The sequence below is a fragment of the Lates calcarifer genome, linkage group LG3 (genome assembly GCF_001640805.2).
Source record: "Lates calcarifer isolate ASB-BC8 linkage group LG3, TLL_Latcal_v3, whole genome shotgun sequence".
NCBI classification, from domain to species: Eukaryota; Metazoa; Chordata; class Actinopteri; family Centropomidae; genus Lates; species Lates calcarifer.
The window spans coordinates 18072912-18100102 of NC_066835.1; the positions used below are offsets into that span (position 1 = coordinate 18072912).

At 41.7% G+C, this 27191-nt stretch overlaps 4 protein-coding genes across 8 annotated transcripts; 2 read left to right on the plus strand and 2 right to left on the minus strand.

The window, feature by feature from the left end:
- The first annotated feature begins 307 nt into the window (after positions 1 to 307).
- Positions 308 to 4984, plus strand: naxe (NAD(P)HX epimerase). The gene is given in 8 exon segments (XM_018699550.2): positions 308 to 388; positions 1775 to 1965; positions 2048 to 2156; positions 2649 to 2663; positions 2665 to 2760; positions 3161 to 3271; positions 3538 to 3685; positions 3812 to 4984. Coding segments are annotated over 7 exon segments (852 nt in total). The 5' UTR covers positions 308 to 388; positions 1775 to 1792; the 3' UTR covers positions 4012 to 4984.
- On the minus strand, positions 4877 to 10742 carry scn1bb (sodium channel, voltage-gated, type I, beta b). Its single transcript, XM_018699564.2, has 6 exons — positions 9491 to 10742; positions 9204 to 9370; positions 7768 to 8005; positions 6834 to 6975; positions 5481 to 5555; positions 4877 to 5391 (listed from the first exon to the last, which is right to left on the minus strand). The coding sequence occupies exons 1-5, from the start codon at positions 9537 to 9539 to the stop codon at positions 5486 to 5488; spliced, it is 666 nt and encodes a 221-aa protein (XP_018555080.1). The 5' UTR covers positions 9540 to 10742; the 3' UTR covers positions 4877 to 5391; positions 5481 to 5485.
- A 324-nt stretch (positions 10743 to 11066) lies between these two features.
- LOC108899215 (zinc finger and BTB domain-containing protein 43-like) lies at positions 11067 to 18385 on the plus strand. The gene is given in 5 exon segments (XM_018699535.2): positions 11067 to 11484; positions 12750 to 12968; positions 13060 to 13831; positions 14403 to 15157; positions 15159 to 18385. Coding segments are annotated over 4 exon segments (2097 nt in total). The 5' UTR covers positions 11067 to 11484; positions 12750 to 12761; the 3' UTR covers positions 15522 to 18385.
- On the minus strand, positions 17935 to 25422 carry mbpa (myelin basic protein a). Of its 5 annotated transcripts, XM_018699592.2 has the most exons (7): positions 25182 to 25422; positions 23277 to 23372; positions 22727 to 22753; positions 21421 to 21441; positions 19791 to 19874; positions 19668 to 19688; positions 17935 to 19237 (listed from the first exon to the last, which is right to left on the minus strand). In XM_018699592.2, exons 1-6 carry the CDS (start codon positions 25299 to 25301, stop codon positions 19686 to 19688), a joined length of 351 nt encoding a protein of 116 aa, XP_018555108.1. In that variant the 5' UTR covers positions 25302 to 25422; the 3' UTR covers positions 17935 to 19237; positions 19668 to 19685. The 5 variants fall into 5 exon arrangements, with proteins under 5 accessions (XP_018555108.1, XP_018555092.1, XP_018555100.1 ...); XM_018699576.2 differs by lacking the exon at positions 19668 to 19688; XM_018699584.2 differs by lacking the exons at positions 19668 to 19688; positions 21421 to 21441.
- Positions 25423 to 27191: the final 1769 nt, after the last annotated feature.

Here is a 27191-nt window from a genome sequence, read left to right on the forward strand (position 1 = left end):
TGAAATCTATTTGACTGTGATTATTTTGCATGAATGGTCCCTTTTCTTTCTAAAAACAACAAAACAAACAAAAAATAGATATTATTTTAAAAAGTTCGTACTGTCTGTTTAAAACTATCGCTGTTATTTGTTAAATAAAATTTGTTTTAAAAGTTTATTAAAAAGTACGAACGGAAATCCTTCTACGGCCTCTTCGATTTTCCAAAATAAGAGCATTACTCGAGCACCCATCTGGCCACGGTGCCTCAATGAGAGATCAGACTTTTATTTTGAAATTAAAGTCGTGTTTTGACTTTTTTTTTTTTCAAACCCGGAAGTAGGCGACACTTCAGAGCTGCAGTTGTACCTGCACGGCTCCTCCACCTGTTTATCAGCACATTGTTGACCTGTAAGTTGTTTCGTTGTCGCGTTTAAAACGACAGACGTGCATGTGGAGGTGTTTTCAGGAGAGACTTTCTAACATTTGGTGAGTTTTATTAATATTTGTTCACGCGTTGAATCAGCAGAATATAAATGTGCAACGTTAGCTAACAACTTCTGCAAACTGAAACTAAAAGCAGCAGTGTAGCTTATTCTGTCCGTGTTTTAAGACAATAAAATAGTTTATAAAATGTTTATTAACTAAACAAACATTAATTATAACATGACTGTCACTGCCATGTTCGTCAAGGACAAGTTAGCTAGTTGCTAAAGTTGTAAAACAAACACAGGTGGAGCTGAGTGAAACAGACAAAATAAAGATTATCGTTTAAGGTATAACATCAGCATGGAGTGTATTAATACCACCTGATATGTGTGCAGTCATTTAACAAGCACTCAAACTCATGGTCATTATTTCTTTTATAGTTTAGTGATCACTAACCTGTAGCATTTCATTTTGTGGTGGATTTTAATTTGTGTTTTATTTCTATGTAGAAAATAAACCGCAGAATTGTTAAATATCTTTTCGTGATATTTAGAATGATAATAATAAGGTTTGTCTGCCCTGTCCTTTGAGTAGTCATTTCTAATTATTTCTGCTAAATGATTGAGATGATTATTTGTCAAGTGACAGAAAATCAGTAAAAATACTCCTTGCTGCTCCAGCCTCTCGTGTAACACAGATTTTGACTGTAAAACTAACCATTATTTTTATTATCAATTAGTTTATAACTCTGTAAAATGTCAGTAAATTGATTTTTAAAAACAGCAAATCCTCACATTGGAGAAGCTGCAGCCACAGAATATTTGTCATTTTTCCTCAGTAAATTACTTAAATGGTGAATGAATTAAACTTCTGTCCATCAGCTAGTTAATTTCAGCAGCACTATTTCAGACACAGCAGTATAATCTTTGGTTCCTGAAAAACTGTGCAGGGTTGTTCGTTATATTCTAATGTTTAATAATCACTAAAATCTGATCCAGACAGATAACTCCTGTTTTTTTTCCATTTAGTTTGCAGTGTACTATCGTTATTTATACAGACTATTTGAAAGAATCTGTGGTTCAGCACTTTCCCTAAAGCAGACTGAGCAGCAGCTGAGATGATTGATTTAAATCCCCTCTCAGCGACTGTAGAGAGAGATTACAGAGATTTCATTAGAGGGAAAATGTGCTTCAACACTGGAGTTGTCTGCCTGAACCATAGCTCTCAGGCTTTTTTGTCATGTGAAAGGTTCTTGTTTTGGCGGAGGAGCCACAGTTACACTTCAGTCAGTTCATTAAGTCATGTGATCAATGTGGGGGCTAACTCCCCTCAGGTCAGTTTAGATCACTGTGTTCCCGTCTGTTGAAGCAGTTTGGATCCCTCTGGATGTTGAGTGTTCGGGCTCTGTTTGGGATCGGCGTCCTGGTGACCTCGCGAGCAGCTGCGGTCCTCGCTCAGACAGGGACATGTCCGCTGTCCGCTGCAGCTAACAACCACAAGAAGGACTGTTTCAGCAGCAGACCGGCATCCACCATGGCTCAGACCATCAAATATCTCGGGTAGGGTTTCATATGTTGCACGCAGAGCAGTAATGTATTCAGACTGTATGTGTGTCCAGACTGAGCTGTGGATGCTCCTCAGGCAGGAGGAGGCCCAGCACATCGACGAGGAGCTCTTCAGTGAGTACGGCTTCAGTGTGGATCAGCTGATGGAGCTGGCCGGACTCAGCTGTGCCACAGCCATCACACGGGTGAGATGTCAGTCAGCAACTATTTTGATGATTGATTGAGACATTTCTAAAGCAAAAATACCAAACACTTGCTTCTCAGAACTGAAGATTTGATGCTTTTATTTGTCATGAAATTATTCACTTATTAATCAGCTCTATTTGTGTAGCAGCTGTTAAACAAGTTCAGTTCAAAGTGCATTTCACACAACAAACTTATAAAACAGTAAAACAATTTAAAGCTAATGCACACCAAAAATAAAAGTTTATAATGATATATTTACATATGAATTATTAAAGAGAAAGAGAACAAACATCCTCTGTGTTACCAGGAAGTCAGGTTTCTCTTTTACAGCGCATCGATGTGTCTAAATCAGATTACTCCCTGAAGTGGGGAATAATCAGATTACTCTGTCTTCTGTCTCCACATCACTGGAGTCATCTCTCATGAGTAGCTGCCGTAGAGAAAATCCTCCTTTTTCTTGTGGTTGATTTTGTGTGTTTTATCTTCTGCAGGCATATCCAGTCACTTTCTCTGGTCAAAGCCAGACCTTCTCTGCTGGTGATCTGTGGACCAGGTAACAACGGAGGTGATGGCCTGGTCTGTGCCCGACACCTTAAACTCTTTGTGAGTGTCCTTGTGTAACAGTAAGATGCTCTGCAGCAGTGGTGTAATGTAACTAAGTATGTTTGCTCAAGTACTGTGCTGAAGTACAGTTTTTAGGTACTTGTACTTCACCTAAATATTTCTGTTTTATGGTATTTTAAACTTCTGCTCTTGTACACTTCAGAGTGTACTTTTTACTGCAATTACTTTGCAGCTAGTTACTAGTTATTTAGATTTTGCAGATGGTTTTTCATGCAGGACTTTTATGTAAGGACATAAAATCAAAATAAAACCCTCAGCTTTAAACCAATCTGACTCACAGTCTGTGCAGTGTCAAGATTACCTTTGCTTCATTTAACTCTGGGACGTCATGTTTCACAGTAAGAATAATATTTTCTGTGTGTATTGTGTTGTCTCGCAGGGCTACGAGCCGACCATCCTGTACCCAAAGAGGCCAAACAAACCGCTGTTCCAGGGCCTGACCACACAGTGCCAGAAAATGGAGATCCCCTTCCTGACTGAGATGCCTGAGGTCTGGTGTTAATCAGTTATGCAGCAGCTTTGTCCACAGTGGTGAAGGAAATTCTTCTGCTTATTGTGTTGATGTGCATTTTATTTCAAGCCGTACAAGTAGTGAATTAGGCATCATTAGATCTGGCTAAATGAGTTCAGTTTAAATGAGATGAAGCCTTAATGATCAGGCTGGATCAGTGGCTTCTGTTTTTTACTTTGCACTGAGTAAAAAGTAGATGTTTGTGAGTCTTTTTCAAACTGTAAACAAAAACATTGTCTTCTCAGGCTCAAGTAATTGATGAGGCTTACAACCTGGTGATAGACGCCATCTTCGGCTTCAGCTTCAAGGGCGCTGTGCGAGAGCCTTTTGGTTCCATCCTAGACAACCTGAAGAAAACCACAGTCCCCATAGCCAGCATCGACATCCCCTCAGGTCAGTCCTCACACACACTCTGCACTTTACAAAGAGCGGATGAGAAGCAAGATGCACAGATCTGCCCTCGTCCGTCTGTGTATCTCGAAAATCAGCCTCTTGGCTTACGTGAACTTTGCTGTGCAGGTTGGGATGTGGAGCAGGGCAGCGCAGACGGACTCCAGCCCGACATGCTCATCTCTCTCACCGCTCCCAAGAAATCAGCGTCCCTGTTCAGAGGACGCTATCACTTCCTCGGAGGCCGCTTCGTGCCACCTGGCCTGGAGAGGAAGTACCAGCTCAACCTGCCTCAGTACCCCGGCACGGACTGTGTGTTACAACTGTAGGGGATTTAATAACACTGATCCTGCTGAAGGGTTAGATGAGGATATCAATAAAACTCTCATGCCTGTACTTTTAGTATGAAGTTAGAGCCAGACGGTGACTAGCCTAGCTTAGCATAAGCTGTTTTCTCGTTGTATTGGAGTTGCCCTTTCACCTTTGCAGCCCACAACAGGAGATTGTCTTTCTCAGACACATTCTCACCTACTGGAAATACTCTGTTTGGTGGAGACGTCATCGACATGCTCACTGTTAATTCTCAATCAGACATAGAAGGTAAAGTCTGTTTAAGGTTCAGTCCAACTGATTCAGACATTAATGTTCTCACTCACAGATAATGTCTTGTCAGGGTTGCAGTGTGTGTGTGAAAGCAGCTATACAGACTGTAAGCAGCTGTTTCCTCCCTTTTTCCAGTCTTTACGCTAAGCTAACCCTATTAGCTGTTGACTGTAGCTTCAAAATCAGCGTGCAGACGTGAGAGTAGAGTCAGTCTTCCCATCTAACCTTTGGAAAGAAATCAAATACGCCTGGCTCCCCTAGATGTTGAATGGATCCTTTAAATCTGAGAGTTTGATTGCTTCTGATTGGGTGAATGATTGTGGGAGTGAGTTAAAGGCAGTGCTGTAAATCATATAAGGTATTTGAACAGAGCTTTATTAGCTCCCTGGAAGAGTTTTCTTCATGTGAAAGCAAGAAGCTTGAACATGGTTGCTTCAGCTACATGAAAATAAAAAAAAAAATGGCTGGAAGTTGTATTGTTGTTATTCCTGTAACAACAGTCATTCTTTAAATTCTACAGTTCTCTAAAATATGAATCAGACAAATCAGCACGTCCTCTGGTTTTAACCATCGACAGAAGACTTCATCTAATGTATTTTCAGTTTTTATTAGTACATCTTAAGGTTTCAGTGCACAACTAGCAACTGGAAAGACCGTCTATCATAATCCACATTCTATTTTATAAACAACTTTACCGTACATATTGTGTGTCTCATTATTTATACATTAGGTGGTGATGATTTAGTAAAAACCTTTCTTTCACAGTCAGCCTCACGGAGTCCAACAGACCCCCATAGTACCACTTACGATTTTATATAAATGTATGACTACATATGCCTTTAAGAAATACTCTATGTATTGTATATGCTTTTGACAATGTGGCTCATTAATGCATAATGGTTTCTCATATAAGTGCAGAACATGCTTTTGCGCGCAGAATACTATATACAGTGCTGGTACCATGCTCTCTTTGTGTGTCATATCCATTTGAGATCTTTGTTGAGGAGAAGGTAAAATAGAGACTTGAGATGAAGAGGAGTTTTCTCCCCGAGTGGTCTTCATGCAGGTCAGAGGGTGGAAGGATGTTTTCAGTCCATGGAGGAAGCCTGAGGATAAAGACAGAAGGTATTAATGGATTTACTGTCACACACCCAGAACCACTGTGTTTGCTAGATCGAGACTCAGCTCAACGTACCTGTGCTATTCTCCGACCTGCACACCTGCACAGTTGTCTTTACTTTCTGAGGCTATCGCTAAATATTCAGCATTTCTGGAAGCAAAAGAGAGGAAAAAAAACCAACTGATAAATGTTTTCTTTGTCACGGTGACATGGGTGAAACAATGCAAAATAAATGAAACAACACAGGTATGATATTATGACAGGTCTTTGTTCCTTTTTTTGACTTACAGGAGGAAGGTTTTGGTTTTGGTTTTGGTTTTTACTAGGGAGGAGGATGACATGATGGGACGGACAAGATGAAAACATGACAAGTAGACAGAGGGATGACAAAGAGACACACGTGAACACACACAACAAACACAATGGAAACAGTAATAATCCTAAAAATAAGTAAATAAAAGGACGGGAGGAACGAAACATGAACCAAAGAGAAGGTATAACAAAGGTAGACCTTTACATTATAGGTGTGATTTCAGCAGCAGGACATGAATAAATCATGGCAGTATTCATGGGGAAATACACACTTTTCAGAGCATTATTTTCCTCAGCCGAGCGAGTTTGTTGATTTTTAGAAGCAAAGGCCAAGTCACACCAGCAAGCTGCTAAGAGAACAGTAAGTTCCAAGTTTATTTGTACCATTCGCTCCTGTTTTAACTGTCAGCAAACCATTCCTCTATGTGGGCCAGTTCCTATTCTTAACACAGGAGGGTTAAAGGAAAACAAAGCTACTAAGCTTTGATAGTTTCCTCCATTTTGAAGCCTGCAGACAGTTTGCTGTTGGTCAAAGGCACAGATTCGAGCATCAAAGGTCACCAAAGATAAACTCGACATGAAACGTTTGTGCAGATTTACTTTGTTCTTGGAAATGGATTCGTTTCACCACAAAATTTCACTGTTTTAAAAGCTGGTGTGACCAGGTCTGAACCCAGATGTGTGTTGTTTCAACACTGACATGCAGCAGAGCCAGACAAGACCAATACTGGAATACCTGTCAGCATGTCAAAGGTACTGCATATTTTAGGTAGATGAGGACAGACAAGTTTATTTTTCAGCTATATAATGACTCTCCAGTATGTCTTGGACACAATTCCTTAATAACCAAATTTAAGGAATCCTTCTAAAACATGTTTATGCTCTGTGTTAATCATTACATCTGTAACTGGATTTTTTAGGCTCTCAAATATCTGTGTTGATATCTGCCTCAAAAATCCATCATTGTTTGGGCTCTGCAACACACATACTTTTATAAGGATTTAGTGCCATAGGATGAAAACCTTGTATCTCTTTTCAAAAATGTAGAAAAGTTACAAGGCTTTCACATCCCATGAGCCTCTGCGCACGGCTGGACAAGTAATAAGGGATTCTTACGCGGCTTCTCGTAATGCCTCCTCCCCGGCTGCTGCTATCTTTCTGTAGCAGTATATCATCTCTATGAGGAGCCAGAGCTGCAGGCCGATGATGGACACGTACATCATGACCTCTGACACGATGGAAGCTGTTCCTCTGGTGGCTGCACAGACAGGAGGCAGGAAATCAAGTGATTAAACAAAACCTGCAGAAAGTGCAGGATTTACCCCTTGAACAGGAAACAGTCTACAAATGATGGGATTCTTTTCAGGACAGTATGAAGGTATGTTGCAGCATGCTTTTAAGAACATTGTCTGGTCACAGATGCAATCAACCGCGCTCTATTCATCCTGATTTCTTATTGTTCAGGCATCCTCTCTGGGATGTTGTGCAGGCTACCTGTGACTCACACTCACCTGAAACCCCTGTATCTTCACTTAGCATTACATTTTCATTTACCCACCACTAGTTCTTTCTAGAATATTTAAAGAGATGCAGTGAAAATGACGCTGCAAAGCTCCCCGAGGCCAAGAAAGACCGGCTTTTAGATGCTGGCTCGGTCCCAAAACTGCCCTTCTCGTGCAGGGTTCAAAGTGGACGATAAAACCATCAGACAGCGAGGCGGCGATGATGCTGACTCTTGTCTTTCTCCACCACTTCTAACTGAAAGTGCATGTGGATAATGGAGGAAACATCATGTGCTGTAACTGCCATTTTTCAGGTATTATTAGAGTAGAGTGTGTCCCACATTCTACCTTCTTATTTAAACTCCTCCTTAATGCACAAGGCCCTCGTCAGCCTTACATGTGACTTTATACAGAATGATCTGTATTAAAGGCCTTCACACAACCAGACAAAAAAAATCTAGATACAAAGAGATGCATTCGAGGCGCATTCAAGACAGTCTGACATCTGATTTCTCAACCACCTGATCTGAGCAGTTACTTCATCGTACCTTTAGCCACCACACTGAGGTGGACCACCTTGCTGACGACGGTGTTGTACTCGTAGTTCTCGTAGAAGAGGATGCGGTTGAAGAAGCAGCGGTATGTGCCCGTGTCATTGAAGGTGACGTTGAGCAGGTATATGGATGCGTCCTGGATGTCGTTGCTCCTTTTGCTTCCGTTCCAATCCACGCGGTCCATGAAGTGGTCGTGTTCGATTGTGGGGCCGTCCTCGTTGTAGGTGTAGATCTGGGGGCCAGAGAGACATCGAGGTTAGTCAGAGAGCTCATCACACAATACAATGTTCTGCTGGTAAAACTTTGGGTCCTGACATTCATCTGGACGTTACTTTGACACACACCACCCACCTAAAGCCCCCACCCCCACCCCCCATGGCAGCAATACTCCCCAATGTCAGGGGGAGACTGCTCAGAAATGTCTCGAGGAACACGACAAAGAGTCCAAGGTGCCTCCCCAGATCCCAATCTGATCCAGCACCTGTGGGACCTGCCTAATATTGTGTAGCTCCACCTCGTGCCGCTAAAACATCTCTGTCCTGTCAGGACATGGACACTGGACCTCTGAGGGTGTCCTGTGGTGTCTGGCACCGGGACACTGGCAGCAGATTCTTTGAGTCCTGAGGGTTGTGGGGTGGGGTCTCCATGGATCTAACTTGTTCTGGATCATTCCACAGATGCTGGGTCAGATTGGTTCAGATCTACTGTATAGTGTAGCTTTTGAATGTCATTTCCTTACTTCCCTTTCATTGTATTAATCATTTTAAATAGTTCATAGCTTATGTTTTATACATCTTCACACTGTTTGTACTGCTGTGAAATGTGAATTCCCCTCTAGGAAATAGTGAAGTCTTATGATGCATTTATGCATATCAAGGTTCAAGGTAGAATGAATTGCCTTTTTCTCCATATATAATACTCAGTATACAGCGCAAGCACACAGGCAGATCCACAGCACAGATGTGTCAATTCTTAATCATCACAAAAATAAATGACCCAGTTCTATCTTCAATTGTATCTGCGTTTGGTTGGTGCTGTAAAGTATAGTATATGCAGCTACATTATCACAGTAGTGGACAGAGGATGCAGCACAAGGTCAACACAGTCGTGTGTCATCTCTGGTGCTTTAATGATCTCTGTGGTGTAAAATACCACGATTGATTCCACACGATGACCTCAGCACCGGACGCTACCATGTGATTGGTGATATTGAGGACATAATGTGAGTGTGAGTGAGGGAAGAGAGAGCGAGCTTGGGCGTGCAATATATATGCAGGCATGTATAAATAGCTTGTGTCTTGAGGAATGCAGCCGAGGACTAGTTTGACTTTAAGGATGCTTTGGACGATTAAAAGTCCCTGAAGAAGAAGCCGCATTTGTGCTGGAATCAGACTAAAAATATGCTTCATTAAAGGTGGATCTGCACTCACTCGAACAAAGTCAGCCTCTCCTTTGGCCCTGAAGTACCATTCGACGGTGGCAGCGCCGTCCACCTCACTCCTCCTCTTGCAGGAAATGCAGCCCAGTTTGAAGCCACGGCCTGCCACTGCCTCTGTGTCAGAGTCCACCTCCGCACAGGCCCCATGACACTGGTTCACTGTTTACAAAAGGAAAAAAGAGAGGCGAGAGACGATTATTGCTATATAGATGTTTTAGCTCTGAGTTAACACAAGGTAGAAACAACATCTGAAGGCCGCAGAGAGTCAGCTCAACTCACCGAACAGCATGCAGAGCAGAGAGAGGAGCAGTAGGTCTGATGCTGCCATATTCACCGGATGTTGGAGCAGATGTTTTTGTTGGACAAGGATCCTCAAAACTTTAACACTAACACTCCCAGAATGGAGCTCCAAAAAAAGGCTGTTGAAGCTTTATAAGACTGGTATGAAACTCATAAACCAAGCACCTCCGAGTGTGTAAAAACTGAAAGGATATTTGCAAAGGTTTGTCTTCTATATTTTAAGAAGATTGGAGCTTATCTGTAAATTTAAAAAGCTGTGCGTCAGTAAGGTAACTTGCAGCTAATCATGCATTGTAAAGTGCAAAAATACATCTGTCTATAAGACCTTCCTTTACACACCTACCAGGCCTGTGGGACTACTGTTTGTGTCTCAGTTCTTTGGCTCAAGCCAGCAACAGTTTCCTGTCCGTTACAAGATTTATTGCCACAAATTATTGCTGCTTTTGAGACAGCCCCCCCAGTTTATCTCTATTGTTCTGATGCATTCAAACAGTTGGCTTTCTGCTTTTAATTATCAAGTAGCACATGAGACTATCCAGATATCTGGTGACTCACAGTGCTCCCCAGATCAACGACACCCTGAGATGTGATTATCTTGTTCCCTGAGGTCCTAATGTGAGATGCACAGAGCAATCATTAGACCTGCCCGGGGCCACATGCTCTGCTCTTATGTTGGCAAATTACAGACAGCACTATTAGTAATATTTATATAATGTGCAACATGCCAGCTACTGACTCAACGTCTACAATACATTTACATGCCAGTGCATATATAATTAATTTGCATGCTCTAACGATGAGAATCAAATGGCTACCTCTTGCAGGCTACACGCTACTAATATTTAATAAAGACCAGTCTAATGGTCTAAAAATAATGATCCTTAATCGGATCACTGAAATCGGAGCCTACTGTCCTGAATGAGAGGCCTCCTCTCCTCGAGCTGAGTCGTCTCCTCCGGAAAAAAATTTAAAAAATAAAATACTGTCCTCTGCTGCGATGGTGACAGCTGGATGTGGAAAGACGAGTAATCTCACCTATCTAATGACCCCGTGCTCATAGAAGAGATGCTTCGGTCGTGTTGGCATTGCAGATAAAGCTGCGTGAGCATAAAAGCCACACACACACGCACACACACACACACAAATATATACAATAATAAAAGACGTCCTGTGCTCAGTTAGCGGTGTTTTTCCCCCTACGCCACAGCGGCGCCTCTGTCGCTCCCGCTCAGAGGATGCTGCAGATGCACTGCGGTAAAAAACGGCGGTGCGTGTCTGACCGAGCAGATGCTGCTGTGTATGGGAGCGCGCGCGCGTATATGTGTGTGTGTGTGCGCGTGACGACTGTTTAAGCTTCAGCCTCGCTGTTTTTAAAATGATGCCTTGCTCGGCTTTGTGTGGAGACTTGCGAGAGGTGGGCCTCACCTAGCCGTTACAGCGCATTTAATGAGAAAGAAGCGGGGTTTATGAGTTGTGGTGAAGCGGTGATAGTACAGCGGGCTGGCCCTTTAACTGAACACTGTGAGGGGCGGGGTGGTCTGTCCAACGATGGCATCTCTCTGTCAGGACAAGTTACCCAAATATAACGTAAAATAACCTCCAATAACCGCTCGCACAGCCGCGAAACCAGCCTTTAAAACGCCTATAAGCTTCTCTTGAAGCAGAAACCGCAGCCTAATGTAGTCAGTGTGATGGCATTTCTTTATAATTCAAAAAAACTTTCACACCAAACACCCACTCACGTCGTGTGTGAGGATGCTGATGCTGTTTGGTCAACAAGCTAGCATCAGCAGCTACGCCTACGGGCAAGCTGCTGTTAGCCTCCACTAGCTTGACATATTTTTTCTTCTCTTTTTACACAAACAAGCGATGGCACGTTGTGTGTGGACTTCACGAGTAATCATGTTGTCCTGCATATAGCCAGCGACGTCCCCCATTAACGTAAAAAAACTCGACGCACCGACATATCAAAGGTAAAGTACTAAGCTAACGTTAGCTGCTAGCTAGCTGTGTTAGCTACAAGCTAACGCAGGCGTGTGGGTGAATGAACGAACACAAACCAGCCGGGGGTGAAGTAAAAAACACGGAAAGCTATTTCCTAGCTGTATATCCAGACACTGTGTCAATAATAGTGTTTTTAGTGAGTTATGTTAACTAGGTGTTTCGTAGCTTAGCTAACGTTAGCTAGCTAAACGTGGGAGTGATCATCAGGTGGAAGCTAATTCTTCATATCACAAATCACTGCAGTTTGGGATGCGCACATTGAATATGTTAATCTTCCGTCTGTACCATTGTCTTATCTGATATTGGAGGTAAAATTTATACGAACTGACAAAAAAAATAGCAGCAGGTAATTAAAAAACAATATTATCATAAGTAGGGCTGCAACTATTTTCATTATTGGTTAGTCTGCCGACCAGGTTCTCGATTGATCGATTAATTGCTAAAAATGCCAATCACAATTTCCTGAAGTCCTAGATGATGTTTTTAAATTGCTAATCAGAATCATTATAATAGTTACTGGTCAAGTATGTTTGTGCAAATACAAGGAATTTGGCTTCAGTTTCTAGTGGCTGTCAGTGTACATGTAATTACTTTTATTGTAATGACAATAACAAAGTAAACTGAGATACACATGGACAAGGAGTTAAATAAACATAAACATATGAGTACAATGTACAAGCTAGTAGGGAGAGAAAATAGACATGCACATGCAGTTAAGTAAGAGATTAAAAATTACAAACATATGATATTATCAAACAAACATCCCCTTATTTCAAGTCCATTATCCCTTTTATTTAGTTTTGCCTTGGATCTGCCGTCAATACTTTCACTTAAATAACCTGCCTTTTGTGTTATAATACTGTCTTCAGTGTGATGTAAATGTCTAATAAAAAAGCACAGCCCACCTCTGCACATGATAAATTATACATTAAACAGTCATCAACACGTACTGTGCATAAATCTGTATTAACATTAAAACAATGCACCCTTCCTTTCAACAACAATAACAAAAAGAATGCTGTGTTATTTATACTATGAGTAAACTGTGTCACAGCCACAGAAGGAAGCACAAGAACATATGAAATAAATAGAAAAGTGATTCTTCATATGAGATTAAACAGAAAAATAAATATAGGTGTTACATACTGAACACACCATTAATAAATAATAACTACAGAGACATAAAATATTACAAATAAGTGTTTGATTTTACATGTTCTTTTCTTCCCTATAGTTTTGTGTGATCATGGATCCGACCTGCAGTGTGTCTGCAGCTCCAGCTGGTTTAACTGTGCAGGTGTGTTTCCCTGGTGCCCGTGCTGCTGTTCTGGACAATCTGAACCGCCAGCGGGAGGAGGGCAGGCTGTGCGACCTCTCCATTCAGGTGCAAGGTCAAGTGTTCAGAGCCCACCGCTGTGTGCTTGCTGCGTCCTCACCTTACTTCCACGACCAGGTGGGCACGGGCTCATTTAGTTGTGCAGTACATTCAGGGATGAAGAGTCATCATCTAAACTCAGTGTGTCTTTGTCCCTGTCTCTCAACAGGTGTTACTGAAGAATGTTACAACTGTTTCCCTGCCCTCAGTTATGGACCCGCTGGCGTTTGAGAGCGTCCTGAGCTCTGCCTACACAGGTCAGCTGAGCATCGTGCATGATGACATTGTCAACTACGTCACTGTGGCCAGTTTCCTTCAGATGTGGCACATTGTGGACAAGTGCACTGAGATCTTGAAGAGGCCCCGGCCCTCAGTAGAAGTCAGCCCCGGAGAGGCTGCTGCGTCTCACCAGGGCACAGCGTCTCGACAGCAGTCCCCGAGCAGCACAGACTGCTTAAACCTGGAAAGGGAGGGGAGGAGGAGGGAGAGGAAGCCCGATGCCTTGCCTCCCTTAGCCACATGGAGACGCCCGCAGCAGTTCCCTAGATGGGGTCGCCCGCGGCCGTCATCAGCCCAGCACTTAGCGGACACTCAACTCGACACGCTCCCCAGCTATACGGAGAGTGATTACACCAGCTGTGAGGAGGCATGGGTATCAAGCCATGCAAAAACTAGCCACTTTGCACATGATGGACCCGGATACAATAGCCGGCACCACGGGGGGTTTCCCAGCGGCGAGGCATTAAAGCAGAAAGTCAGGTTTCCCCAGCGGGGGGCACCGCCGAGCGCTGATAGGCTGCTTGATAAGAACAGAGTGAGCGGGGACAGTGATGAGACACAAGAGAAGAGGAAGAATGAGAAGACAGAGATTGAGGCAGATGAAGGAGTAGGAGAAGAGGCGGTGGAGAAGAAGGAAAGCTTTGCACAAATGGGACGCTGTGGTAAGACAAAAGCTTCATTTTATATTAAACAGAAATACAGTGTTTGTTTGAATAAATGTTATGAAAGAATCTTTATGTAGCTTCACCAGAGACACTCACTGTAGTATAAACGCAATGTTTTCTATACATTAATAACAATTCCTCTGCTAAAATGTGTAATTTCTTGACTTAATCTACTGTAGTTGTGAATGCAGACTGGTATCTTTTTTTATATGATGCTAAGTTTGCATATTAAATTAAACAGTAGTGATGCGATACATGAGCTTCGCTACTGATACCAAACCAGTACTTTTTTAAACCTTTCTTTGCCTTTGAAAAGATTTACCTTAATAAAATAGTTTAAATTACAAACATACAAAGTACATAAACAAGCCTGAGAAAACATTCCACGGCAGATTTCCGTGTCTGAGATTTTTATATACTACCACCAAAATGATTAATACACAGCTTTATACTGCGTCTGTTCTTCCATGTTGGGTCCCATATTCCTTCTGCTCGTCTTCTCAGAGCACAGTCTGAATGAATATGGTGTAGCTATCTGCACGTGATTCGTTTTACATTTCTCCAGCAGACTTCCACCCAGTTTCAAATGAGAATGCGGAAGCCGGACAAGTCACAGGGAAGACCAGTGCGGACGTGATAAAGGAAAAAGCGCAGAGAGATTTGGTAGGAGGTGACCACCCGTCAGACCTGCCCAGCGTTCATGCCTGCCAAACAGGCGAAGCGGTTCTGGGCCCATCCTGTCCGGTTTCAGCCCGGCAGCAGTGGCAGTCAGGTCCCTGGTCTCAGCAAGAGCAGAGGCCGCTGGAAGGAGAGGGCGGGAACTGCAGTAAAGACGAGGATGAGGATGAGGAGGAAGAGGATGTGGATTTTGAATGTTTCACAGAAGGGACCTTTAGCAGAGACACGTATGATGAGATTGAAGATGGCACGGGACAGGTTTCCCAGAGGCCTTTAGTACCTGTGTCTCCAGACTTCACCATAGCGGGTTCGGAGGTGCACTGGCCCTCCACCAGTGTGGCACAGGGTGGCTCATTGACCCCCACCTCCAGTCGCCACTTGTCCCCCTCCTCTGCTGCTTTCCCACCACCCTCCTCACCCCCAACCCCGTCTTCATCATCCTCAGTCTCCCTCGCTGGCGCCCCCTACACAGGAAAAGTCCACTTCTGCCACTGCGGCAAAGCCTACACCCTGAAGAGCATGCGTGACCGGCACGTGAAGATGCAGCACCTCAACCTCCGCCCTTTTGGCTGTCCCGTTTGCACAAAGTCCTTCAAAATGAAGCACCATCTAACCAAGCACCTTAAAACCCACGGAGGGCTGCGGACCCTACGAGTGCGGCCTGTGTGGGAAGAAAGTCATTTGGAGGGACAGCTTCCTCAGGCATCAAGCTCGGTGTGAAAGACTCGCCTCCAGCTCCTCAGCTAACAGCAACAACGCAAGCACAGCAGCAGCGGAAATGGATGACAGCTACAGTTATGGATTTGACGAAGGCGAAGCTTTTCTCACAACAGGAGGACAGGTGAAAGTGGAGGAGGTGGATTTTCATGGGGAGATGGAGGACGGAATGGGAGGGCTGTTGGGCAGTGTGTCTGGGATTGTGGATGAGCTAAGAACTCAGTCACAAAATTTGGATACGGGTAGTCAGGTTTTTAAAGAGGAGGCGAGTGAGAGCTTCAGTGGAAATTAAATAGTAATGCGAAACAGGTTTATGGCATTTAAAGTGTATGTACATAAATACATACAAGAAGGACAGTGAATCACAAGATGACTTTAAAAGTCTACGGACACAAATCATTGAAGGCTTCTTTAAGGAGCCGCTTTTGTTTGGATCTTTTTATATGTGCATCCTTCTCATGTCATGGGTATTTTAAAAAGCGGAACAATCATATACTTCATTCAAGTGATCCTTTCATTCGTGCAGTGTCATGTAGACTCAGTTTTCATTTAGTGATGCTGTAACTGTACATCTGTAACAAGCAATGCTGTGAATGTATTTCTTGAGCCCAAATAAAGTTAATTTGCATTTTGCACATAAATTATTTGCCATTGACCTCCATTAGAAAATAGATACAAGGGTGTAAAAAATGTTTTCTGTGCCATACTGATAGAAGAAAAAAATCTTGGTATATATGGTAATAAAAACAGTTTGGATGTTCAATTGTGGAATGTTGTGATTCATTCTAGAACACCGAGGCTTAATCTAGAACACTGTGGGTCATTCTAGAACAGAACACTGTGGCTCAGTCTAGTAGGTCATTCTAGAACACTGAGGCTTATTCTGGAACACTGCGGCTCATTTTAGTGGGCCATTTTATGCTAGGACACTGAGAAATATTCTAAATTATCAAGGATCATTCTAGAACAGTTTGGCTCGTACCAGAACCTACCGGCTCATTTCAGAGCAGTTGCAGTTTGCAGCGCAGTCGTGGAGCACCAGAGGTCTCTCTTGCTCAACTCTGCAGCATCTCTGTCCACATGATTAAGGTGTGCATAGAGGTCCGCTCTGTGTTTGAAGAAACCAGCCTTCACATATCATAAAAAGACTCTGATAGATGGCGAGCTGATGAATGGGACATTCAATGTATTCAGGTGCATTCAGGGGCATGGCCTATAGCAATTTCCATTTCAGTGGTAAACATGAGGTCTTGGTAATCAAAGAGCGTCTCCACAAAGAAAGACAATAAGGAAGAAAGGGATTCCATATGCCACTGTACATGTAACCACTCAGATCAAAAGTTTGTTGGTATGAACAGTTTTCTCTCTTATAGTGATGAGGGCTGCTGTAAATCACATCAGAATTATGTACAGTACTTTTTGTTGAGCGTGTGAGCTTGTATCTTATCAGAGGAACGCTCTGTATGGCCACAATCAGTCTAAACATCAAACATGCTGAAAGGCTCAGTGTATATTTAGCCCTTCATGTGAAAACTAAAATGTGTAGAGCATAGGAAAATTACCTTTCACCTTCCTTTGTATGACGCACATTTCAGCCATTGAGCCAATTATCGCAGGAACATTGCATACAAGCGATGTGAAGCTCTGTGTTAATTGTGGTATTAGGGCCAGCTGCCCTTGAAAAGTTGTATCTATGCATTATTTCTAATGATGAGAAACACTGTTTTTCCCACCTCTGACTATTGACTGGGGAGGCAAATGAGGATGACTCATCCTTGCTTGGTATTCAGTTAAATGTAGGACAAAATGTGCAGCTTGATGTAGCTGATTTCATGTTTTCTCAGTCTGTGGAGCAGTTTTGAATCGGGATTATTGTCTCAGATAGATGATTGGCCTCCAGAGGATATTTTAAGTTTATAGTTATGGAGCATTGGTTGAGTTGGGGGCTAATGCAGTACTTCAGTAATTTAGCCTCCCTCCTTTATCGTCATGATTACAAACATCAGGGTACTGTAGGGTAAACACCTGCTCAACAAGAGGAAAAAATACCCACCTACCACTGCTGTGTTTCCATTTCTTTATTTCTACATGGACACAATTCAACCTTGAATTATCCAAGGAGTCAAGTTTACCACAGGAAAACCATTTGTGATCCAAAAGTTGTTATGTCCATGTTGAATAATAGAATTGGAAATGAGACAGCAACGTGTTTGTGTGTTTGCTGTCTTTTTGTTACCTAGCAGCCGCACAGAATTTATGGATGTGCACATCCTGATGATTGTTACCTGACATAGAACACTTGGATCAAATGTAGTAATAACTGAGGTTTCATTGTACTTTTTGTTGTTGGAGGAACAGTTTGACATTTTAGGAGATATACTGGCACATAAACTCCCCGTAAAACAGAACACTTATGTTTTTACACTTCAGTTTTTGCACAGATTGAGCACATATAATGACATATAATGTGTTATTAGTGCACTCTCAAGCTGCTATTAAGCAGATATTTTACCTTTTGACAGTTAAGCTATCAGTTTCCCTGTTTCTTGTCTTTAGCTACTCTGCAAGAAAGCAAATAAGAATATTTCCCCCCAAAATGTCAAACTATTGGAGTTTTTTAAATGTTTGTCGTACTGTGCTGCTGAGGAAACCCATGAAGCATGAAAATATTAGACGAGAGAATTGACAGATTTTAAAACATTCAGTAACTCTGACAAAGTGTTTATTTTCAGTTAAGCTGAACATTAAAAAACAGGAGTTTTACATGAAGAGGAAACACAACACTCAGTTTGCTATGTATCAGTTCTTATTCCTGTAGCACCACCACATGTCAGCGAAAACCACACCTTTACAGTGCTTTTGACTTTACAGTTAAAGTGAACATACAAACAGGTCATGTACAAATGAGAGTGGCAGTGTAATTTATTATGAACAAAATAAAAATGACAATTACGCGTCAGAACATTTGGAAATCAACATACTGTCCTTCATACTCCTCGTGCCATCTGGCTGCTTCCGCCTTATACCACTGAACCACTTACGATCTGACCATCAGTTAACACCTTAAACCTTTTGTCTGTCGTCTTTTAAATAAAACACAAACAACATTAAAACTTCAAACTTAATTTAAGATGCAAACAGATAACTAACAATAAATGAGATTGATGCAAAAGCAACTATATGGGAAAGACAGCAGACCAGTTTTATTTAGGGACATTTTCTGTTATGTGACAGTGCATTTAAAAAGGGCATTTTATTCTTTTCATTTGATAGACTTGGACAGCATCATACTGTACATGTTTATTAATTACACTGAGGCATGAGGACACAAAACTGTTACATAAAAACAATATTAGAGCTACTCTTACAGGCTCCCAGTTGTATTTCCAGGTGCATTTCTTGGCGACATGCGTTTCACTCAGGCACAAACAGGACCACTCTCCATCTAGAGTTCACATATGAAACAGAAACACCAGTTTGTTGTTTGCGTGTGAGTCGTGTTTCTAGAAAGCAGCGAGATACGTAAAGCGTCACTCATGTACAAAATGCAGACGACGGGAGACGAATAGAAAAACGAACATCTGCCAGGAACAAACCTCAGACAGCAGACAGCAGACACTAGCACCATCAGACCAAGATACTCGAATGGGTGATTTTTACAGAAGGATATTTTACTAAAAGCGTGACTAAACCTCTCACGAACAGCTAAATCATGACTAAGACAAGATACCCATAGAAGTAGGATTAAAAAGAAAACTGGCACGGTGACTGCCTACATCCCTGGAGAGTGGATTTTTATACTGTGTCAATGTTGTGTCACTGTCTAAAGATACACGAGGCTTGTGTTAGTGAGTTAACATTTCTTGAGGTTGTGAGTCCGCCGCGTGCAGATCTGTTCCTCCTCCTCCGTCTTGTCCCATCGGCGTTGGATCTGTGGTTTGGTCCTCGGCGGAGAGCTTAGAAGATGGTGCTCCAGCGTTTAGGGGGTGGACGGGACTTGGTTTCTCCCTGGAGAGAAGAAGGAGCATGATGAGGAGGAGGCTGAGAAAAACATTTATTTTCTAGACCAGTCTTAGGAGGGAGCAGGAGGAGGAGGTGGATGTAGTTTTCAGTTAAAACTGGGCTGAAAGTTCATGAAGTTCATGAAGTTTGATTGTCAGATACTTCTTTTATTGGGATTCAAGGAGATCCACACTGAAAATAAACTCTCAAAAGAGTCGAGGTAGATGGCATTTGCAGAAAATAATCAATGAATTTGTGTATAAAAAATGTATCATTTGAGTTTACATGTAGTATCACTGTGAAGATGAAAATGTTGCTCTTCAGCTCATTAGTTTTTTATGATGAGAGGCTGCTGTGAAAGCATGATGATGAATGAAATGAATAAAAAGTACTCAAACTGAAATGATAAATCATGCTGTGTTGATTTATTACTCACTGGTCTCTGATGAGAGCGTCACTGTTGCGTTTGGGCAAACACAGATAGGAAAAAATTGCTTGTGAGGTCCAGTTTTATAGATAAAGAAGAGGAAATTTAGATGCAAACGTGTGGTAAGCTCACCAGGTTGAAGATTCTGGACAGTGTACTTTGGTCTCTGCGTCTTCTGACCGGCGACTTTGTGCTCTCAGCACGCGGCGACGAGGCCTAGAAAAAGATGTTCTATAAGCAAAGGGTGTGGACCTGAAACCATGGCCTGAAACCATGTCTGCTGCTTTGTCATTGTTTAACCTTTATGCAGACGTTTAATTCATTTTACATTGATGGACTTTTTTTCTGATGAGACACATTTTACCTCGGAGCATCAGAGATGTCCTACCACAAAATGCCAAAAGTAAAACAATTGCCTCAAATGTTTTGTTACAAAGAGCATAGTTATTGCTGTTGTTGGACCAAAAAAACACATATCCACAAATAATATGTTTCAAAAAATGGAGGAAAAGACTACATACTTCCTTATTAATGCCCAAACCTTTGCACTTTTTGGACATTCTGCACATACATCTCTTTTTTTAAAAAAAAACAGCAATCCTCTCTTATTGGATTGGGATTGATTTCACTGGCTTTATGTGCATTGCTCCATGCTAAATTCCTGTGGTCAGTAAAATTGAATTGATGTGATGATTTTTGTAATTATATGACTTTTAGAAGTTATACACAAGCTATCAAATGTTTAAAGGTTGTAAAATGGTTTTAATATATAAACCTAATCCCACTCTATCTGCTTTTAAGATGGAAGAAAGAACAAAAGTGCAGGTATGTGGTTTCTCTGCAACAGCAGCAGTGTGATGTGGAAGAAAGAAGGTCGCCTCTGTGATCTGTTATTGTGAAAGAATAACATGACTAAGACATAAAAAGAGGAAGACATGAACATGTGACAGGACCAGATTCACATAACAGCAACCTTTAGAGGAAAGAAAAATTAATTAATGACAAGGCAAAGTCCACAGTGAACTGACTGACACAGAGGACATGAGAGGATGATCACCGTCAGATGGCACATACGGCTGCTCACAGTCGGCGGACAGATGTGAAGACACAAAGAAAAAGTGGGAACCCAAAACAGATGGGTCAGTGAGTCATCTCTGCCACAGAGGGGATGGAGGTGTTAGAGAGAACTAGAGGTGTGAAAGAGAAGAGGAAGAGGAGGAGGAGGAAGCAGACGAGGAGGATGATGCAGGCCAAGAGGTCCTAAGAGAAAATGTTTACCGGTTGTAGTTCATAAAAAGTTGAGCAGTTTCAAAGTCATCCAGAAGCAGCGAGTCGCTCTGGATTGAAGCAAAGAAGGGGGAAATTGAAATGTATTAAATTTACCAATAAGCCAATACTCGCTGGTTTCAAATCAGTTCTTTTCGACTGATCAATCAGTCGAGAGCTGTGAGCTTTGCCTTTCAGGTACTGTATTCAAAAGCCAGTGAATCAGCACTTGTCTTAATTCCACATGCTCAGGTATAAAAGATATTTCTCTTCAAGGAGGAAAGCAGTGAAACACAAAGCGAGAGAGAGGCAGAACGACTGTGAAGGTTAGGTAACAGATGCGCTGCAGTAAAAAGAGACACTGCAAAGGAGCTCTGTACAGATGGATTTAAATGGGACTACTGCACACACACACACACACACACACAGACAGACAGTGGTGCAGTCAGCAGTGGGGCTTTTGTTCCATTTGAGAAGGAAAGACTGAATGACGTACCAAGCCCAAGACATCTCTCCACTGGACATGAAAAAGAAACAGACAGTCACATGATGAGATGAAATACAGTGAGAGAGTGATGCCACCTGCATCTGCCTCAACACATCAGAGAACAGTCCACTTACAGGCACTAAATCGCAAGATTAGGTGGTAAATAAAATGATTTCTAGCGATGGTAAAAGTATCCAAACTATGTTTATCAAGAAAAGATTGGTCAAAAGTCAGTTTTGGGATAGACTACCATTAAATTTGGTGCAGACATTGATGATCCCCAGGGGATTAACCCGACTGACTCTGGTGATCTGAAATTTTCTGTAGTGCCACTAACAGGGCAAAGTGTTCAAATATCTTATCAAATATAATCACATCTGTAGTATAGCTTATCAACTTGACTGTAAAGTTGGAAGTTGGTACAGTCATGTTCCCCACAGGATGAATCATAATAAATCTGGTGATCGCCTGAATTTTCATTCATTAAGTCAAAATTTCAATATTCAAGTTTGATTTATAAAGAGATAATTGCAACAAGTCCTCCAATCTGAAAGACTATGTTTGTCCCTACCCTCTAATACGACCCGTAAGAGCGTCTTCTAAAAAAAAAAAAAAAAAAACGTCCGTAGGGTCGCAGGTGTACCGGACCTTTGTCGTCAGGTTACGATTACATTAAACAAGTTTATTGCACGTTTTGGTTTGTTCAGGTTTGGGCACAAAAAGTATTTGGTCAGGTTTAGGGGAAGATCGCGATTTGGGTAAAAAAGTAAGGTTAGAGGACCTTGTTGTCATGGTTACAGTAATAAGGTTGAGGAACAGTCATCTATCCTCTATCCTAATCCTAATCGTAACCAGGCTTTGTGTTTAGTTCTAATTACCACCAGTGCTAATAGCAAATGTTAGCATGCTAACTGCAAGATTAGCATTTAGCTCACTGTGCCTAACCACTGTAGAATCTAAGTCTTGTTATTTGTCTATATCATTCTTAAAATTATTTTGGCAGTCTATCAGTTACTGTAGTGTCTGTTGGGGGTGGGGGTAAGATTGATGGGGGGGGGCAGCAGGCTAGTTGCGTGAGTTCCTGTGTCTTTTTGATATCACCACCAGGTGGCACCCAAATTCTGGAAACAAGAAACCTTCAAGATAAAACTCCATGAAAAAGCAGCTGCTGAAATGTGACATCGAGAAATATGATGAAGAAGAACAGACAAGGAAGTCATGTATAACAAGTCATCGGTGTAACTCTGTGTCGTCACCCCACAGCTACACCTCTGGAATAATCAATGAAACAGATACTGTGAAAAGTGAGACTCACCCTGGATTTGGGACGAGGAGAGGAAACCTGAGAAACACCAAGCAACAACAGCAACAGAGTGACTGATTGCTCAGTGCAAGAAAACACAACAACAAACTCTGCTTTGAAATAAACAAATGACTGAGCTGCTGATTGAAATTTCCTCCAATTCCTCTTTTATCACTATGTAAATGAAGGAGTCACGCAGCTCTGTAATCAGAGACGGAGTGAGGGAAATGGTTTAGCATGCTGTTTTTGAAATGCTGTTGGAATACTGATGCCAAGACTTAGACTGGCATCAGAAAAGACAATTTAACACTCATATTGTATAAATTGGAGGAAATTGGTTTGGTCTGTGTCTGACTTATCCAACATGTGGCAGTTTCAGAGTATTGCGTCAAACTGTTGAGCTCTGTAGCTGAAAACCTTTTAAACTCCGAACAAAACAACAGGATGTTAGCGTGACTTTATGAACATGGTTAAAGGTATGTAGACCATGAATATGATCTGCGATGTGATGTTTAAAATATGCATTAAATACCCCATTTAATCCCAAAACTGAAGAACTTACAATGCTCCTGAAGAAATGCACCACAGCATTTTCATTGGTCCGGCGGCGAGAAGAGGATTGCTGGGGTGAGGAGGCCAGGTGACCCCGGAATGACCCCTGTATGAATCAACAGGGTAGAGTAACTGTATAAGCAGACTTAGTACAAGAACTATTAATGCTACTGTGAAATAAAACAAGGATAAAATAAAAAGAAATCAGACTCGAGCACCATGTACCTCAACAGCACTGAAAAATCTTTTTATGCAGTATGCTGATGACAGAGTGGCTTAGCATGAGCTTGAATAGACATCAGTTCTTTCCTGAAAGTTACCTCCAGCTGCACCATGTGTCCTAATATAGTGATTATAATAATTATAGCAGTTTCAAGGCCCTGCTGGATGTCAAATCTCACAGGCGAAGTACACATCAAGTACAAGAAAGGACTAAATGATGAAAAATCTGCACGCAGAATCAATTAAAGGCAATTAAATACTAAAAGGAAACAGCATGAAAGACGGCAAGAGAGTGAAGCATGATATTGATGACTACAGTGTGATACCACATTTAGCTGTGTGTAGCTGGCTGATACACTGTCACTTGTCTCTTGTCTTTGTGGGTGTTTGCAGCTAGCACAACCTTCAGAACAACCTTGCATGTCTGACCCTCTCTTGTCTGTTCTGTTCTGATCAGAAATACTACTCTGCTTTCTGTTCAGCATACTTAATGTGTATTTATTTTAATTTTTAGCATTAGCAGAAATAAACCTTAAAAAGCACAGGTAAACGATCTGAACACAACAGTAAAACACACAAAAATGTGTGAATAAGCCAAATCTGACATCTGACGTCTGGATGTCAGATGAAAGGAGTTTGGTTGAGAGCAGCTCTGACTCCCAAATAACTCTCTCATCACTGAGTGTTCATTCTTGAATCTTGAAAGAGGTTTTGTGTGAGATTTTCTATCTGCAGCTCAGGGCCAGGCTGACATTACGAGCTAAATTTACCTGCACCGTGTTAGTGATATACACCTGCATTTAGGTCTGCTGTTCCCTCCACAACCTCTCAGTGGCTTTGCATTAGAGTACTCTCTCTGCACTATTTTGGGAGACTCTAAATAACAGCACGGGACAAAGGGTCAAAATCAAAACTGCTGAGAGGATTTAGAAATTGTTAACACGCTCAAATGATGTTTTTTAAAAGCAGTTTTAAGCTCAAGAACTGGAGCTCAAAAAATTCTCTTTTGGGGAGGTAATAATGCTGCCAGTGACAAAACATTTTACAAAGTGCACATTTGCACGTTAACAAGTTATGATAAGTCAGTTTTAATTTTAAGATAATCTTCCTGGATTAAATAAAATAGTAAAGCCAAATACAGACTGTTGATATCTAGAAAAATCCCTCTGAGCATGAGTCTGCTTCTCAGTCAAGCTGCATCTCTCTGCTAAAACCAAAAAAAATCTACAAACTGTCGTACAAATGCCACGATTGTTAAGAAGCAGCAGAGTCAAAGAGTTTCTGACTGAGATGAACCATCACCCTGCTTCACAGAAATGACATTTAGGTTCCAAACACTCAACTATAAAATGCACATTTCTAATTTCTTTCCTCAAACCCATCAACTGTAACTGCTATAACTGAAAGTATGAGTTCATTTTTTTAAAATGGCTGATTTTTCTAACAGAACATCAAATAATCCTTAAAGAAACTGATAAATAAGTAAACGGTGGGAGTGAAATATTAATCTTGAGTCTTGGGTTTAGCCCTAAAAACCAGTAGTGCAAACATTACCAAACCCAACAGTGAAAACAAAAGCAAATAGAACAAAACTGCAGAACACTGACAAGATCTGGTGTGATTTTAGTCTTTTCTAGTTCTGTGTTAAAGTTTTTAAGAAGTTTTTCCAAAATGCAGATGCATGGATGCTCACCTTGCTCCTTTTCTTTTTGTCTCCTCCAAAGAATTTGCTAATCTGATCCATGAGTCCTGGAGCCTTCTTTTTCCTCCCAAGCCCGAAGGTGCTCTGCCCTGAGGTGCTCGCCGTAGCCATGCTATGTGTCGCTGAGACTGGGTGGGGTTGACCTCTTGTCTATCTACTCAGTAGTCCTCCTCCAAGACAGTCCACAAGCTGATCCTTCTGGGTGGTTTGCTGTCTTTCTGACGCCCAGGGGCTGTCTTTGAAGGTGTCGTCCCCTCAGTCCCGGGGCATCATGGGACACGAGGAGGGTCAGGTTTGGGGAGGGGAGGGGAGCGGGGTCGATCGATGTGATCCACGGCTCTGGCTCGGTTCCAGGCATTCTTTGGAGCTTCAGTGGCTGTGTCAGTCACTGCCGCCCTCCGCATCGGCCGGACCATTGTTCCTCTCCCCATCTGCCTCACCCCGGCCGAACGGACAACAAGGGTTATCTCTGAGTCTGAACTCACAGCCTGATGCAAAGCAGCCCGCTGCACTGTGAGGCCATTGTTGAATCGGCCTCATGTATCTTCTTAATGAATTGTGTTTAAATTGGATGTACAGTCACCCAGATTAACATATAGACACCCAGAAGAAAGGGAAAGATTGTTGTGTGAAAGATGCAAAAACCTGTGAAGATGAGCCAAGTGTCTGTGTCTGCATGGTGATTAAATAAACCTGCAGTGACTTTGCATGTTTGGATTTTCTCTTTTATTTGTCTTTTCATATTGAAACCAATGAAATTCACACAGCTCCAGCTTTTACTGTGAGTCTGTGACAGACGGAGCTTCAAAAGTTGCATTTTGAACTTTATTTTTCATTATAATGAACAAAATTCTGCACTAAATCAAAACCATTTTAAAAAAGAGCAGAAAGAGTGAAGATTGTTCTGTCAACTGCAGTTTCAAATGCTCAACATTTAAGCTAACATGCACAAAAAATCTACGTTATTTGGAAAAATATTTGGAAAAATTCAACATCTGCAGTTTCATGACTATAGAGTAAATGCCATGTGTTGATAAAGACTGTGTGATAAGGCTAAAAGCTCCAGAACGAGTGAGTAAGAGGATTCAGACTCATGATGACAGAAACAGCTAAGTTTCTGTCATCATGAGTCTTAAATGTCTAATTCAATGTGCAGATGTTTTGCTGTGTGAATTTTTCTGCTGTTGTAACAAACACAACAAGAAGTCCTGGATGTGTTGGTTTATTCAGAGAGGCTGCAGTGGCCCGTGAACAAAGCAGGATCTGTTGCAGGATAAGTTGTGTTAGAAAACGCCCATGCAGCATCAGAATATTAATATTTCGGAACAGATGCCTTTTTGTTATGACTGCTTCTTATTTCATGTCAGAAAGTTACTTTTAGGGAGGAAAACTCTCCACTGGAGTGTGGTGACAGATGAATCTGTTTTCATTTTACACAACATAGAAGAAATGAAAGCAGGGGGAGACCAGTCTTCTGATGTGGAAGTACAGCTGCAGAATTTTAGAAATAAGTTTTTATCCCGTTGCCTTTATGTTGCAGAACAAGTACACTGAACAATCTGTGACCAAACCAGGAAATAATCCCCAAAATACTAATGTCATTACATGTGTGGCCTGATGAATACTGTCTATAAAGTAGGACATGATTTATAAATGGCATGCTTTACAAAATGGCCAGAAGAAATATAATTATACTATGATCCTCTTTATTACTGCTCGTTTTTATTAGCCACACTCATGTTGTGGCTCTACAGGGATGGAAAAGCTGCTCAGTTGATTCACCACTTAACTTCAGACTGAAATATCTCAACAACCATCGGATTGTTTGTCTTGAAATTTGGTTCAGACATTCACGTCTCCCCCAGGATGAATTGTTATAACTTTGATAGCTCAAGTCATTAAGTTACATTATGTGGCAACCAAAGAAAGACATGAAAATCTGTTATGATTTTCACCAGGAAAACATATGACAAGAAAATCTGTGTAAAGCTATAAATCTAA

Coding starts and splice junctions, on each gene's coding strand:
- mbpa (XM_018699576.2), bottom strand. CDS start 25,301: ATGGCTACGGCGAGCACCTCAGGGCAGAGCACCTTCGGGCTTGGGAGG. Junction 23,373..25,181: donor ACAAAAAGAAAAGGAGCAAG/GTGAGCATCCAT, acceptor TGATTCATACAG/GGGTCATTCCGGGGTCACCT. Junction 19,238..19,790: donor TGTCCAGAATCTTCAACCTG/GTGAGCTTACCA, acceptor TCTTCTCTCCAG/GGAGAAACCAAGTCCCGTCC.
- scn1bb (XM_018699564.2), bottom strand. CDS start 9,539: ATGGCAGCATCAGACCTACTGCTCCTCTCTCTGCTCTGCATGCTGTTC. Junction 8,006..9,203: donor GAGAGGCTGACTTTGTTCGA/GTGAGTGCAGAT, acceptor TCTGGCCCCCAG/ATCTACACCTACAACGAGGA. Junction 5,556..6,833: donor GAGGCATTACGAGAAGCCGC/GTAAGAATCCCT, acceptor TTTTGCTTCCAG/AAATGCTGAATATTTAGCGA.